The 13,433-nt window shown below is 35.3% G+C and overlaps 1 protein-coding gene across 1 annotated transcript in view; it reads left to right on the top strand.

Annotated features, from left to right (window-relative positions):
• Positions 1-13,433, top strand: part of nbas (NBAS subunit of NRZ tethering complex) — a 163,972-nt gene that overhangs the window by 84,041 nt on the left and 66,498 nt on the right. The window contains exons 42-43 of the mRNA XM_008398001.2: positions 11,582-11,805; positions 12,890-13,000. Of these exons, the coding sequence (XP_008396223.2) occupies positions 11,582-11,805; positions 12,890-13,000 (335 nt within the window). The remainder of the gene's footprint in view (positions 1-11,581; positions 11,806-12,889; positions 13,001-13,433) is intronic.

Genomic DNA, 13,433 nt, shown 5'->3' with positions numbered 1-13,433 from the left:
AATACAAGATAAAAATGATAATTGATTCAGCGTATCTAGCCAGTAAAAAAACAGAAAAGTGTCCTATTAAACGAGCATTGGACAGACAACTTTAAGCTTGAAAAATTGTCAAACGTTTTCATGGTGCGTCTTTTTGATTATGCTGCATTTTTTTATTAAGCACTTCTTCACTTCTTTGTTCAGTAACTTTTGTGTCCCCTACCATCCTGCATGACTTGTCAAGTCTTAGTCCTCTCTATTCACAATACCATCTAAGCAGTACATGCCTTTCACATTGTACTGTTCTCTCAAACGGTCTCTTGCTTTCTCTTATCTTTAAAGTGTCATGCATTTTACATTCTGTGATATTTAATTTCAGATAAGTATAGCAGGGTGTATCTATGTTTTATGCACTCTCTGCTTTGCATTGCAAATTGGGTTAGCAGAAGAGAAAATGTGTCACATACCCAAATGTTTTCTGATACATGGATGGGCATGAAACATCTGTGTGCATGCTTTTGGATGTTTGTAGTGTCTAAGCTTTTCCTGCAGGCTAACATTTTGGTGTTGATTTCAGTCTAAGATCTGTTTTCCTGAGACAGCGGCTGATGGATGTCTGTTTTTGTGTGTTGCGGTGTGTCAAGCTGTCTCCGAGTGTTTCCCACTCTCTTCTTGAAGAGCAGTAACACTGTGTGAATGACTCTTGTGCCTTTTCAATTCTCCAGTGTCTATCTCATAATTTCATACCCAGTCAATAAGACACCAAACACTCAAGCTACTGAAATCATCTATTTGCAAATAGGAATAGAGCCCTCTGAGGATTTACTCAAGGTGTATTTTTAAAGCTTCATTGAGCAGCTTGTTTTCATATTATTCTGCTGATTTATTAAAGTGAATTTCAAACTGAAGCTCCCAGAAAAGAAAGAATATTGAAAGCTAGAGTGAAGAATGCACTCATTTAAGATGGATTTGCAGTTTTAAATTGTGTATACTAGCTACATGCGATTATAGAGAATCCACTTTACATGCAGTAACAACACAATAGAGACTTAACTCGCATGCATATTCATAATAAATGCTGTAGCAAAATGCTTTGTCATTTTTAGTGAATGTCAATATCCTACACCACTATCATTTCAGAATTAAGAAAATCAATCATTCACACTTTTCACTGCAGTGTAACCCTCTTCCTGGAGGTCGTGTCTCAACCAGCTTTGTACATCTACATACACATTTTTTTTACTTAATCATTTTTGTAACATTGCACAAACTCAGTCAAACTGGAAGAGCATATGTGAACATCAATCCTCAAGCCTTGTCACAGGTTCTTAATTACATTTTTGCCTTGTGTTTGTTCCATCTTTTGACTTTTGGGTTGACGTCTCCACATTGTTACTGTGTCTCCACAAACTTTTGATTTCCTCTTCAAAATGGCACAAGCCATTTCTGATTTTCTGTCAGCAGTATGGCTGTTATGTCGTACTTTCAATAAAAGCCATACCTCTGAGGGCATGGTCAATAGTTGTCTTAACAACAGATCCTCCCACATGAACTATGAATCTTTGCAGCTACTCTAGAGTTCTTGGCTTCTTTGACAAATGCTCTCTGCCCCTCCTGGGCTGCAAGTTTAGGAGGACGTGCATGTTGTCGATCGGAAGGATTTCCATTGTGCCATTTTTCTACTTTCAGATGATTGATTGAATTAAGCTGTCAGATGCATAGAGCTTGGGATCTTATCTTGTAACATAATCCTCCTGTCAACATGCCCGAAACCTTCTTGACACATCTGCTGTGTTCCTTCATCTTCATAATACTGTTAATAATAATCTTATGCCTTCACAGGCCAGATGGATTTATACTTTGATAAAATTGCACACAGGCAAACTCTGTTTACAAATTTTGAGTTTTTGAAGGTAATTGTTTGCACCGGATGGTACTTGGAGGCAAAAAAAAAAAAAAAAAACTTAATTTGAACTTGCACTGTCCTGTATTGAAATATATTAAAGTTTGTCATTGTAACTTGCCAAAAATATGGAAGAATTTACAAGGGAGTAAAACTTTTGCAAATCGGTTAACTCCAAAAATTTGCTAAGCACAGCAACTTGAAGAGGAAAAATGTTCTGTTGATACATTTCCAAGCTATCCAGAAAGCATCAGTGTCATTAAGACCTTAATGCACTGCTTTCCACACAGTTGGCTGAATTTAATTTAGTCTGTCAATGTGACCTGGTCACGCTGAGAAATTTTGAGAAAGCTTTGTCGATTTTCCCTGGCTCTGTCTTTGAATGGACTGGTAGATATGTTATATGGTCAAGAACCTCTCTGTAGTTTTAAGTCTATCTATCTATATCTATATATATATATATATATATATATATATATTTTTTTTTTGTTAATTTTTTTCATACTTTTTATATTCTCTCTGTTTATTACTAGAGGTGCTTTCTGGTAAGTAATTTTTTTTTCCAAGTTAAATTAGTTTTTTATTTTTTTTGCATCTTTATTTTTGATAGTATTACACAGGTGCAAGACGTTAGACGAGGACATGCACTGATCATGGAAAGGACCAAATGTCTTTTAAATTTGCTCATGTTAACTTACTAGGATGCTCAAGTCCAAAGATGACAAACTGTCATCGTTTATGAAAATTTACCATGTAAACAAAGCTTTAATGACCGCTAGTAGATCTGTCATTCACAAAAACATGTTGAAATCTGTCAGATAAAGTTGATTTTAAATGAGCCTAGTGATTTTCTCTAGGCTGGGAAAAGAACTAGGCTTTTTAGTAAAAGCTTACTGAAATGTTTTTCAGTAATAATGTTTTTCACATTATTTTTTTTTCTGTTCATTTACATTACTATGACATATTTTGTTAATTACAAATAGTGTGTTAAAAATATCTGCAGGTACAAAAACAATTTTCATCAACATTTGTTTGCTAAAAATAAATGTGTAATTTCATACTTTTGTTTAACTTGAGTTTTTTTTCCCTGTAATTTTTTAATACAAAGTCATTTGGCTATATTAAACAAGTTAACTTAATATAAAATAAAATCAAACCATTTCCAAGGAAATCTGTCATTCATAATTTGTACCAGTATATAACCTCAAAGTTGTAGCTTGTCTTGTATGTTAAATTTACCTCTGTTTAAGGTTTTTATGCATTTCTTTTACACTTAGACTTCTTTACGGCACTCATCTGATTTCCAGCTTTCAGTTGCCCTCTATTCGCTTTTAAAGCCTACGGTTCTTAACTTTCTCATCTGATTATTGCTCTGAGGCATGACTGAGAAACTTATAGCTTAGCGATACAGAGACTGAGTTTCCATTACTCCCCAAGGCATAATGAGCCACTTTCCACTTGTTCACAAGGGAAGTTTTCATTACAGTGGCTAAAGTGCTCATTTGTGAAACAGAGCTGCTCTTTGCCATAACTGTTCTGCATGTGGTGTTTACATGTTGCAAAATAGCCCTCTTTTTGTTTTGGTTTTGATGAACATTTACCTGCCATTATACGAGTCTCATTAATACTCTTTATTAGTTTGTATTTTCCGGCGCAGTTTTTATGAGAATGTTCTTAGATAATTGTAGCTGTGAGTGTAATTCTCCTGTAAGGCAATATGCTGAGTAAAGAGATGGAGATTTTTTTTTATCAACGCATTTATCTTTGCCTGCAGCCACAATTCTCTCACTTATTGGAGTATTGATTTCCATCACTTGCGGTGCGATGCTGTACATTTAGAAGCATACATGGTTGCATTATACACAAACATGCATGATTCTTGTTTAAAAATGATTGAGCTCTATTCAAATATTACATTGGTTTTTAGACTTAAAGGGGGAAAAAATCTTTTTTCAGGAGCAAAACAAGTTTATAAACTGCAAAGTTTATAAAACTATCACATGCCTTTAAATTTGAGGTTCTTGAGGCTTAACTTCACCAGGCATCTTTAAATAGATAAATTGGTTTGATAAACCCAATTTAATATAAAGAAATATTTTATTGCTGCAATCTTTCTATGTACAGTATTTCTTGAAGTGAAAGTCACAGTGGTATTTAAAATGCTGATTGTCAGAGCTAACCTTGGAAGTGATGGACCATTGAAACAGTGGTATATTGTTGAATTGACCAGAATAACAATTTAGATCAAGTGACCTCCCATTTACACAGTTTCTTTCTTAATTAACTAACTTTAATTTCCTTGTTTTTCTTGTTACTATACACTTGTCCAAATCGTTCTTTCAAACCATAATCATTAGAAGTCAATATTTTACTCATCAGTGCCCTGTAATAGGGGACTACTAACAGTCCCCTATTAGACAAATGTGCACTCTTAATGCACTGCTGCAGTTGACTGGGATTGTTTGAGACTAAGTAGTTCGTAATTCTTTAATAAAATCCATGGCGTTAAGTCCGCTGAATCGCTCCTGCTTGTCCTCCTCATGTCTTTCTCGTGATCCCTCCCCTTCATGGTGTTTTATGACCCACAGTGCAGCTGAGCCTGTTTATGAAGTGATTATTCCTTTACAACCTATGCCTGGTTTCTTCCCCCCTCCCCCCCTTTGCCGTTCCACTAATTATGTGCAGATACTCCATTGCAGTATTAGTGCTAATGAGGCCACTGACCATGAAGCTAAGTGTTAAACATGACATACACACAACTCATTAAGATCATTACTACAACTTAGTGATGGCAATTTCTTTCATTTTAACCTTTATATTACTATTCAAACAAAGTTTGTTAAATTTAAAGTTAAGCTATATAATTAGCATTTTTTTTCTCCGTCTGCTCTTGACAATGTTTCTTTTTAATTTCCCTTATCTTTCATTAGGTTATAATTCAGGTCTATAATAATTTAAGGTGACTTTGTGACATCCAGAGCCCTTTCGAGGATATCTCTAAAAACTCTTCAGACCATGACGCTATTATCACATTTTTATATACTACTTTGCAATTATGAAACACCTTTTGTTTTTGCATCACCTGATTAGGCTCTGAGGGCTGATGCAGTTTGGTCTATTTATCTGTTGGCTCAAGTTTCTACTTCAGTTGTTTTTCATTAAAAAAATATAATTAAAAAGTACCATTATATGTAAGAGGTATACTGTCTTTCTGTATAAAGACAAATCCAGAGCAAGTGATGCACCAATCAGAATTTTATGACTTCTGATGTCCAGTTTTTAAAAAAGTTTGATTGATTTTAATTTAGCCTGAATTCAGTTCCTCTTTAAATGTGAGGATATAAAACACATAGCCTTCCTGTAAAGGATGGTCATTAATATTTTATAATCAAACCAGAGGACATATCACACCATATGTGTAATAGAGCAGCTGCTGTAAAACAAGGTTTTAATGTTTGAAACAATGGCAATAATGATTACCACGTTAACATTTGAAGTGATCCTTAGAATCTATTATTATTGATTAGTATTGCTGGGGCTCCACTCCAGTGTAGGACTTGGAACAGAACTGCAAACTCAGTACAAAATAACTGGTAAAAACAACAACTCTGAAACCAGAGTGCACAACTTTAATAACGTTTTTTCCAGCTTCTGTGTAGTCCATAGCTGCCTTCAACTTGTCACATTGATGACTGATTAACACAGAATTGAGAACCAATTGTCCAAAAATGTTATTCATCTTTAATTTAATAACCAAATAGTTTTTAAATATACAATTCTCTTCTTTGCAGTGTGGACTGTTTGCTCTGTTAACTATAAAGTTAGTTTTAGCTAATTTAAATGATAAATTATAGAATGCCATTAATATTGTATGCTGGGACATACTAATGGCCAGACATTTATCTATTTGAACTGGTGGTGGACGCAAGAGAAAACACTCCAAACAAAATGGCTCTAGATAAGATTTGACCTTCTAGCTCTACGGTAACATCGCTAATTTTTACCTTGCAACCACCTGCTTGTTACGACCTTCGGCATATTTTAAGTCCCAGCCTTTCCGACTGTTTTCCGACTCCTACTCTGTTCAGAAATGTGTTTTTATGTTTTCTGATTAGATTTCCTGCACTCTTTCTTAGGATGAGAATTGTCATTTCTTTTTTGTCTAAGACATTACTCTAAGACTTGCTTGTATAACTGACATTTGCAGGATCCGAAAATTGCTGACCCAAAGAGTAACTGCAAAAACTTTAACACTTTCCTGGAAAAAAAAAATTGGTCTTTTAAAAATTCATATTGTTTTGCTCTTCTGTCTCAGAGAATTAAGTATATTTTAATGTTGGGCAACAGGAATGGATACAACATGAAGTTTTCAAAGAATTAAGACATTTGGTAAAGATTGTGATGACTGAAATTAATCTTTTACATTGCTGTGAAGGAGTCTTGGCCCTCTCTTTTTCTTTGTTTTTGTGCCAGAAATTTCAGACATGAATTGCATATTTAATGTCAATCTACAATATAATTTATCTTAGGCACTACAAAATATTTATTGCATTTTGTTGAACTGTTCATAGGTGCACACAACTGTGTGTTACTAAATCAAAATGTGTTAGAATCAAACATTTAAATGTGATTTGGAAAAAACAACAAATGATGATTTTTCCCAAATGTAATAACTGGGGGGAAAAAATGAAATTAAATGAACCTTCCAGTACATCTCTGGCAGGAGCAAGTTTTTATTTTTTACATTTATTGATTCTTTAGCACCTTTGTAAAGAGAAAAAAAAAACAGAGAAAAGAGCCTGTGGCATCAGCGGAATAGCTAAAGGGCCGTTAGACATTCTGCTGACATCACAGCAATGCAACATCACATGCTATCTAATGCAAATGTAATTCCTTCAAGCAGTTTTCACATTCTTCTCCATGAGGATTACATCTGTGTTTAAGATATTTTAAAATTGTATCTATTTAAAGAAATTGAGCAAAAAAAGGAGAAACAAAAACAAATTATTAAAAAAATATTTTTTTCTAAAGCACCTTGAAATGCCTTTCTGCTGAAATGTGCTATACAAATAAAATTTGATTGATTGATTGAAGATAAAAGTGTTTTTTTTAATTATTTTCTTTCTTTGAAGGTAACCTAAAGGGGAAAAAAGGATGTAGTATAAAGAAAAGGGGATTTTAGGGGTTCTGGGGTAATGAGGGAGAGGGGATAAGGAATTTTCAGAAATTCAGCAGAAAATGGTGTTCAGAGGAGCAGGGGGCATAATCCAGATCACAAACAGTGCAATGGATGAATGACAGAAAGGAGAGAAAGAAAGACATTGCAGTATTTCATCATGAAAGTCTTTTTTTTCAGTCGCTTACTTCAAACATCAGCGTGTCGATCACTGTTTTGACAGTTTTTCTTCTTGCATGTGTTTTTCTCTTTTGTGTCATTATGCCTAATTTCAGGGGAACTTCAAAATGTACCATTTTGCGAAAAGCCACTTATGCCTAACCACAATGTTTCCACAAAAGAAATACTACAAATAAGTCTTAGATATTCGTGACATCAGCTTTTGAAGGACAGAAAATTATTTATTTTTAAGAATCTAATCATGTCTGATTTTAAAACTGTTTATGTTTTGCAGCCAGGAAGTTAAGTACAAGACATGATAGGATCCAAAGAGATCTATCATGTCTCTTTGGACATGATAGATCCAATTGTGGAAAACAGATAACTGTGTAATACAACAAAATAATTTACTGATCACTGGATTGAAAAAAAATGCAGTGATTTATATTTTACCTTGTTTTATCAATAAATGTGACCATTGTGGGATGCAAGAAGTAAATCTGTTGCAGACGCCTTATTTGTGTGCCTTTCTCATGTGGCCATATTAATAAGACATGGACTTAAAAAACATTTTATTTTAATTGATGTCCTGTATAGGGGTGAAAATGTAACTTTATCTACAGGATGATAACTCCGAGCACACAGGTAGAAGCCATGCAACACGAATGGAGCTTTATGACCCCGACATCAGCTAATACTCCTGAGACTTCACAAGATCAATAACTTCAGCCCCTTCTCCTAATCGGGGTAAGAGCCGGAGATTCCTGCGTCTCTCTCCAGATGGGGACAGCAGATGCTGAGAGCATATTCTTAATTCTTATACAGCACCAAGGAGAGGAAAAGGCTCCACTTCCTAAATATCCCAGAAGTGCGACTGCTACTCTTGGTTTTCTCTACCCATTTGAAACTGACAACTGCAAGCTAACAATTGAGATACATAGCAATAAAGAATAAATCGAGAATCTCCCCGACAGAAGGCGACAAGCTCAAATGGGGAAGATGAAAAATCCGGACAGGTACCTCGTCACGTTTTGGAGTTGGCCAATAAACAGAATCTGGAGGAACATTTATAGAGCAAAAGCCACTGGGATACACACTAGAGCACATCCAGCAAAGTAGTAATTATGATGCCATGGGAAAAGCATTCCTACAGGAAGTCATGGTATAAAAACCAGCACTGCAGCTGAGCAGCAGAAGAAAATTCACTTCTTGCTCTGTAGGAAAACAACCATACCATGTTGTGTACTTTTGAGGAATTATGGAGACAGCAGCATCAAAACATTATAAAAGCTCAGGTTTAATTTCATTTATTTGTACTTTAATTTATAAGGATTTGGATGTTAGATCTTATTTACATAATTCTGGTCCCTACTTGGGATTGTTTTATATGAAATCTGACCGATTTAGACCCCTGTTCAATTCAAGACATTTCTGACAGACCTCCTGCTGACAAATGATTACTTTAGTCGCATAACCACATTTCCTTACAATTAGATTTGAACAGATTATATAAAATTAATTTGAATTTGATGCGTTGACATTATTTTTTGTCAAAGCAGGAACAAAATATTCAGAAAAGTTGCTCACAAAAACACCAGAATCGTAAAGCATGGTAAATTTGTGAAATGACCAGCAGCGGAACAAGACAGTCACATAGCTTGCTATACGTCAGTATTTTTCAACAAACTATATAGCTCACTGTACACCGAACTTAATCACCTGGAAGAAAGCCATGTTACATGTAAACATCATGCTGAAAAATAGTCTGAAGTTCAAATTCAACTTCCTGTAGGATTAATCCCGTAAACTCCACCAAATTCCTTCTGGAAGCAGAAATGTGACAACATTCAGATACTCTATTGAGAATAATCTGCAGTCTTAACAACTCTTAATCAAACTGATTTTAGATGTTTATTATCAGATGTCAGCGAATCCCTAGTAACACAAAAACACTGAGCATTTTCAAGTGCCTTTATTGTCGTTAGCTGGTTTTATAAGTTGACAAAATCAAACCCAACATCTTGTCAGCTCTGGCCTCTTCTTTTGCTGATGTTGCAGCAGTCTGGCTGCTGATTTCTAATGCTTCTTCCCTCAATAGTTGTGTCGTACAAACTCAACGCTGCTCCTGACTAAATAACAAATCTGTCATTGTGTCTTGAGGGTGGTTCTTTTACATAAATTAGCAAGTGCTAATTTCCCCTTTAATTATATGTATGAGATTTTATCTTTCAGTTAGCTGCAAAAGACTCTTCTTCATTTAAACATAGCAGTGTTCACTTCAGACAGGCAGTCTTGTTTTTATAGGTCTATCCAGTACGTTACCTTCACCCTCCTTTTCTCCCGTTGCCCATGTCCCAACTCTTCCACCCCCACTGTTCCTCCCCCCTCTCATCTTATGACTTTCCCTCCTTCTGACTTATAATCTACACTGACTTCACTTTTATGATTCTTCTCTTTGCAACTTGGCTTCTCACAACCTTTCCTGTCCTCCTTTTGAACTGCGAATCTGCCACCAAGTCTGGCACTAAGCTTACATTCGCACTCGCACAGACACACACACGCAGGAGATGTGTGAGCAAGGCGATACACAAACACACAGCTGCACATTTCCAGCAGCTATAATTACCTTATGCAAATAAGATCAACAAATAAACCATCTCCTCCTGCCGGGCGGCATGGTATAAGATGCCAACGACTGAAATTTGGGAGCTCATTTAATTAGAATGGAGGTGAAGAAAGAAAGAACATTCACCTAGCCCTCCTGCTGTATTACACTGTCAATTTAAACCTGTCTGTAATATCCCCACAGGCCCGAATCTCCATAGCAATGATGGTACATCTTGCCATAATTTCTTGACATGTAAAAACAAGCTCCACTTTAAATTACCTGATTGAACATGTGCAGGAATAAATCTCCATAAGCGTAATTAGAGAAACGTTGATCTATTTCTTCATGTTTTCTTTTTTTTTTTTTTCAGTTTCTGAAAATTACCAAAATTTGTTTTAATAACCTCATTAGAGTGTTTTGCTGAGACCTCTGGAAAACTTCACAGTATGCGGCGTTTCAGGCTCTATGTGTGGCATTGCTAAAGTCAACTCCCAATGTCAGCATTAATTAGGCCAAATGTAACCTTAATGGTGTGCTGCACCTCTTGTCTCAATACTGTAATTAGATGTAAAAGCAAACATCACTGAAAGGAAAAAAAACAATTAGTCTTACTTGGTGAAATTCTTTCTAATATGGTTTGTAAGGCTATGCACAAAATGTATCAGATTAGCATGAACTGTGCTTAAAGGGGATTTGATTATGCTTTTGTTGAATAATCAATTATGTTTTTATTTCCTTCCTTTTTGAATGAGTTTTATATCCTCTTAAGCTGAGCACGCACTGCAAGGTTTCAAAATCCATGTAAGACATGAACATGCCACAATTACTGCAATTAATGTTGATGTTTGATTTCAAAAATCGCTACAGTAACTTCTTTCACAATCTTTCTCTGGAATGATTTTAGAATTTCTTAAAGTTGAGATGGTTAATAATTTGTCATTGTAGATCATTTTTAGACCTGAAGTGTGATCTTGTCTGCTTCTTTTGTAACTTTCATCACTTTGTAAACAAAATACTTTCAGGGTCTGAAGAAATGGCAAAAAAGACAATGAATAAAAAGCTGCAATGGTCCAAATAAAAAATTTGACCTTCAAAAACATGTACTATTATAGCCTGACTGTTACTTTCATTCTGCTCCATTTTTTTTATCACGTGCTTCATCTGGGCTTTTTCCCATTGTGATGGATTTCTCTGGTAGAATTTCAACTGGGCCAATTAGCAAGCAGAAGGAGTCGTGAACAATTCACAATGGTTTTCTGCACTGGTTTAGAATTGTAGTTTGTCTATACAAGGTTGTAGTTTGGCAATAGCACAGGAGGAAGTGAACAAAGCCATTCAGTCTATGTTCGCTAAGCTTCCAAATATTGAGTAACTAAAGTCAGAGCAAGACGAATAAGACATTTTATTGGCCCCACTCCCCATGGGGTTGTTTACAGCGCACGCGGTTTCTGGTAAGCTTCATTGAGCTGGTACTTCACACACATCATGGTAATAATATCAACAAGCGAAAGTCCAGACCCTCCATATGAAACAAAGCATAGAACAAGGCATTGGTTTGTACCAGGCTAGCAATGTCATAAAAACATATATTTTTTCTTTTTTCTTTTCTATCTTAAATGCATTTTGAAGTATTCCGTTTTGAAAAGTACATTGGCTTAAAACTTGAAACCCTTCTGTTACGAGCTTCTCATTGCTCATAGAGAGAAAATTCCTGTCACGTGTTATCCAGAGACATTAAATCCTTTTCTTTCCACAGGCCGATCCGAAGGAGCTGATTCGACTGGTCACGCAGCATGTCTCCTCATATTCGGCCTGGCCAGAGGAGCTGCAGAAGCTAATCAGCCAGCTGTATGTGTACAATGAGCGCCTGACAGACTTCACTCAGGCTCAGGTGTTGCAGGGCCTGGGCCGGGGAGTGGATGTGCAGCGCTTCAGCTCTGACATGGAGTACAAGAAAAACACTATTCTCGGCCTCACAGAGTAAGTTTTTTTAAAGGAAATTTTTGTTATTCTTGTATTTGGAATGTGAAGCTGGCAGCTGGAAAAGTATTTTTAGCAGTTGTATTATGAATGGAGTTGTACCATGTCTAAAGATGTGTGCTTAACCCTTGGCGCACCTTTCCTGTCCAAAATGGTACATCTTGCCTCACAGCTTTTTTTTCACATTATCTGTCATATTAAAGGTTAATTCTATGAAACTTGGTCAGGACTGTTTTTTATTTTCTTTTTGAAATTTATTTGAGCTTTTGATTGTAAGGTTTGTAGAACAGGAGAAGTTATGTACACTTACTTTTCCTTCTGTCCCATTTTGGTCCTATTCACTTCCATTATAATCACATATTTCCAATGGATGACAGTGCTATCATTTTAAAAGTATGTTCCCATGAAGACCAAAATAATCTAAGTTTCTACCTTTAAAATACAAGGAGAAGTGGTTTTAGATGTGATGACCCCTCCTTATAATTATCATAGATCCCATCACTTTACGTCTGGAGCTGTAGAAAAGAATTGAAGAAAAAAGTGAAAAATATATTTAAATATTTTTTTTTTTTTTGTTGGACTTTTAAAAGTGTACCATTTGGGGTCACAAAGATAAGAAGTGTTGGTTTTTGGTTTCAACTCTTATTACTCCAAAAAAAAATAAATAAAAAATACTGCATACAAATCAGTGTTGTGATTAAGTTTTGACCTGGTCACCCTGAAACACCCACATCAATAAAAAGTTGTTTATTTTTGCAAAATACTGCATATTGTGTGTTTTCCTTCTTCAAAAAGAGTATTTTTTTGTTGGACTAAACAGGCATAAAAATATAGAAAAGATTTAATGCAATGACAGTGGAAAAAAATTTAATTTTCATAATAGTTTTATAAAGTGTACCATTTTGCAGCATGAAGGTAAATAGAGCAAAGGCACAGTAAAGGTGTCCTGAGGGTTAATCTAGTTTGAAACGTTTCTGCAACATTTATGTAATTGAAGTAATTAAAAGAAATTGACTTCTCTACTTTAACAGGATAAAAATCTGATTATTGCCACGTCTGTTCTCCTTTTCTATGTTTGTGCTAGGACACTGGATGACAACGTGTACAGGATTGCTTTATCCCTGGCAAAGCGTTACTCCGTCCCTCTGTGGGAGGTCTACATGACCCACCTCGAGTTCCTCTTTACAGAAAGCAGGTACATGGACACATACATAATCACATTAGCTCCTTGTGATTTACTATTTTTTTTCCTTAATTTGATGTTTTATTGTAGTAGATATGCACAAAATAATCATCCAGAGATTAGAATTGTCTAATTCACCTGCTCTGATGGTTGATTGGAAGGTCTAAAACTATAGAAATTGAAGACTTTTTTTTTTTTTTAACCCTTGTTCATTACATTCATCACTCAAGAATCTTTAACCCTTTTTGGTGTGTAAATGCATCAGCCAACAACATGAACTTTAGGTTTTATAAAAATCTCTAAGGGTAGGAACAAACGATGCATAAATGGGGATAATATTGCTTTCTATGGGATTCAGAACCAATAACTTTATTAGAGAAGAACATTTTCTCATTAATGCATTATCCTAAAAGATAAAATAATTGATTGAAATCAAAAATCACTG

Source organism: Poecilia reticulata, chromosome 21, assembly GCF_904066995.2.
Source record: "Poecilia reticulata chromosome 21, P_reticulata-male-v2, whole genome shotgun sequence".
NCBI classification, from domain to species: domain Eukaryota; kingdom Metazoa; phylum Chordata; class Actinopteri; order Cyprinodontiformes; family Poeciliidae; genus Poecilia; species Poecilia reticulata.
Note: the sequence above shows the minus strand (reverse complement) of the source record. Positions and strands in the feature narration are given on the sequence as shown.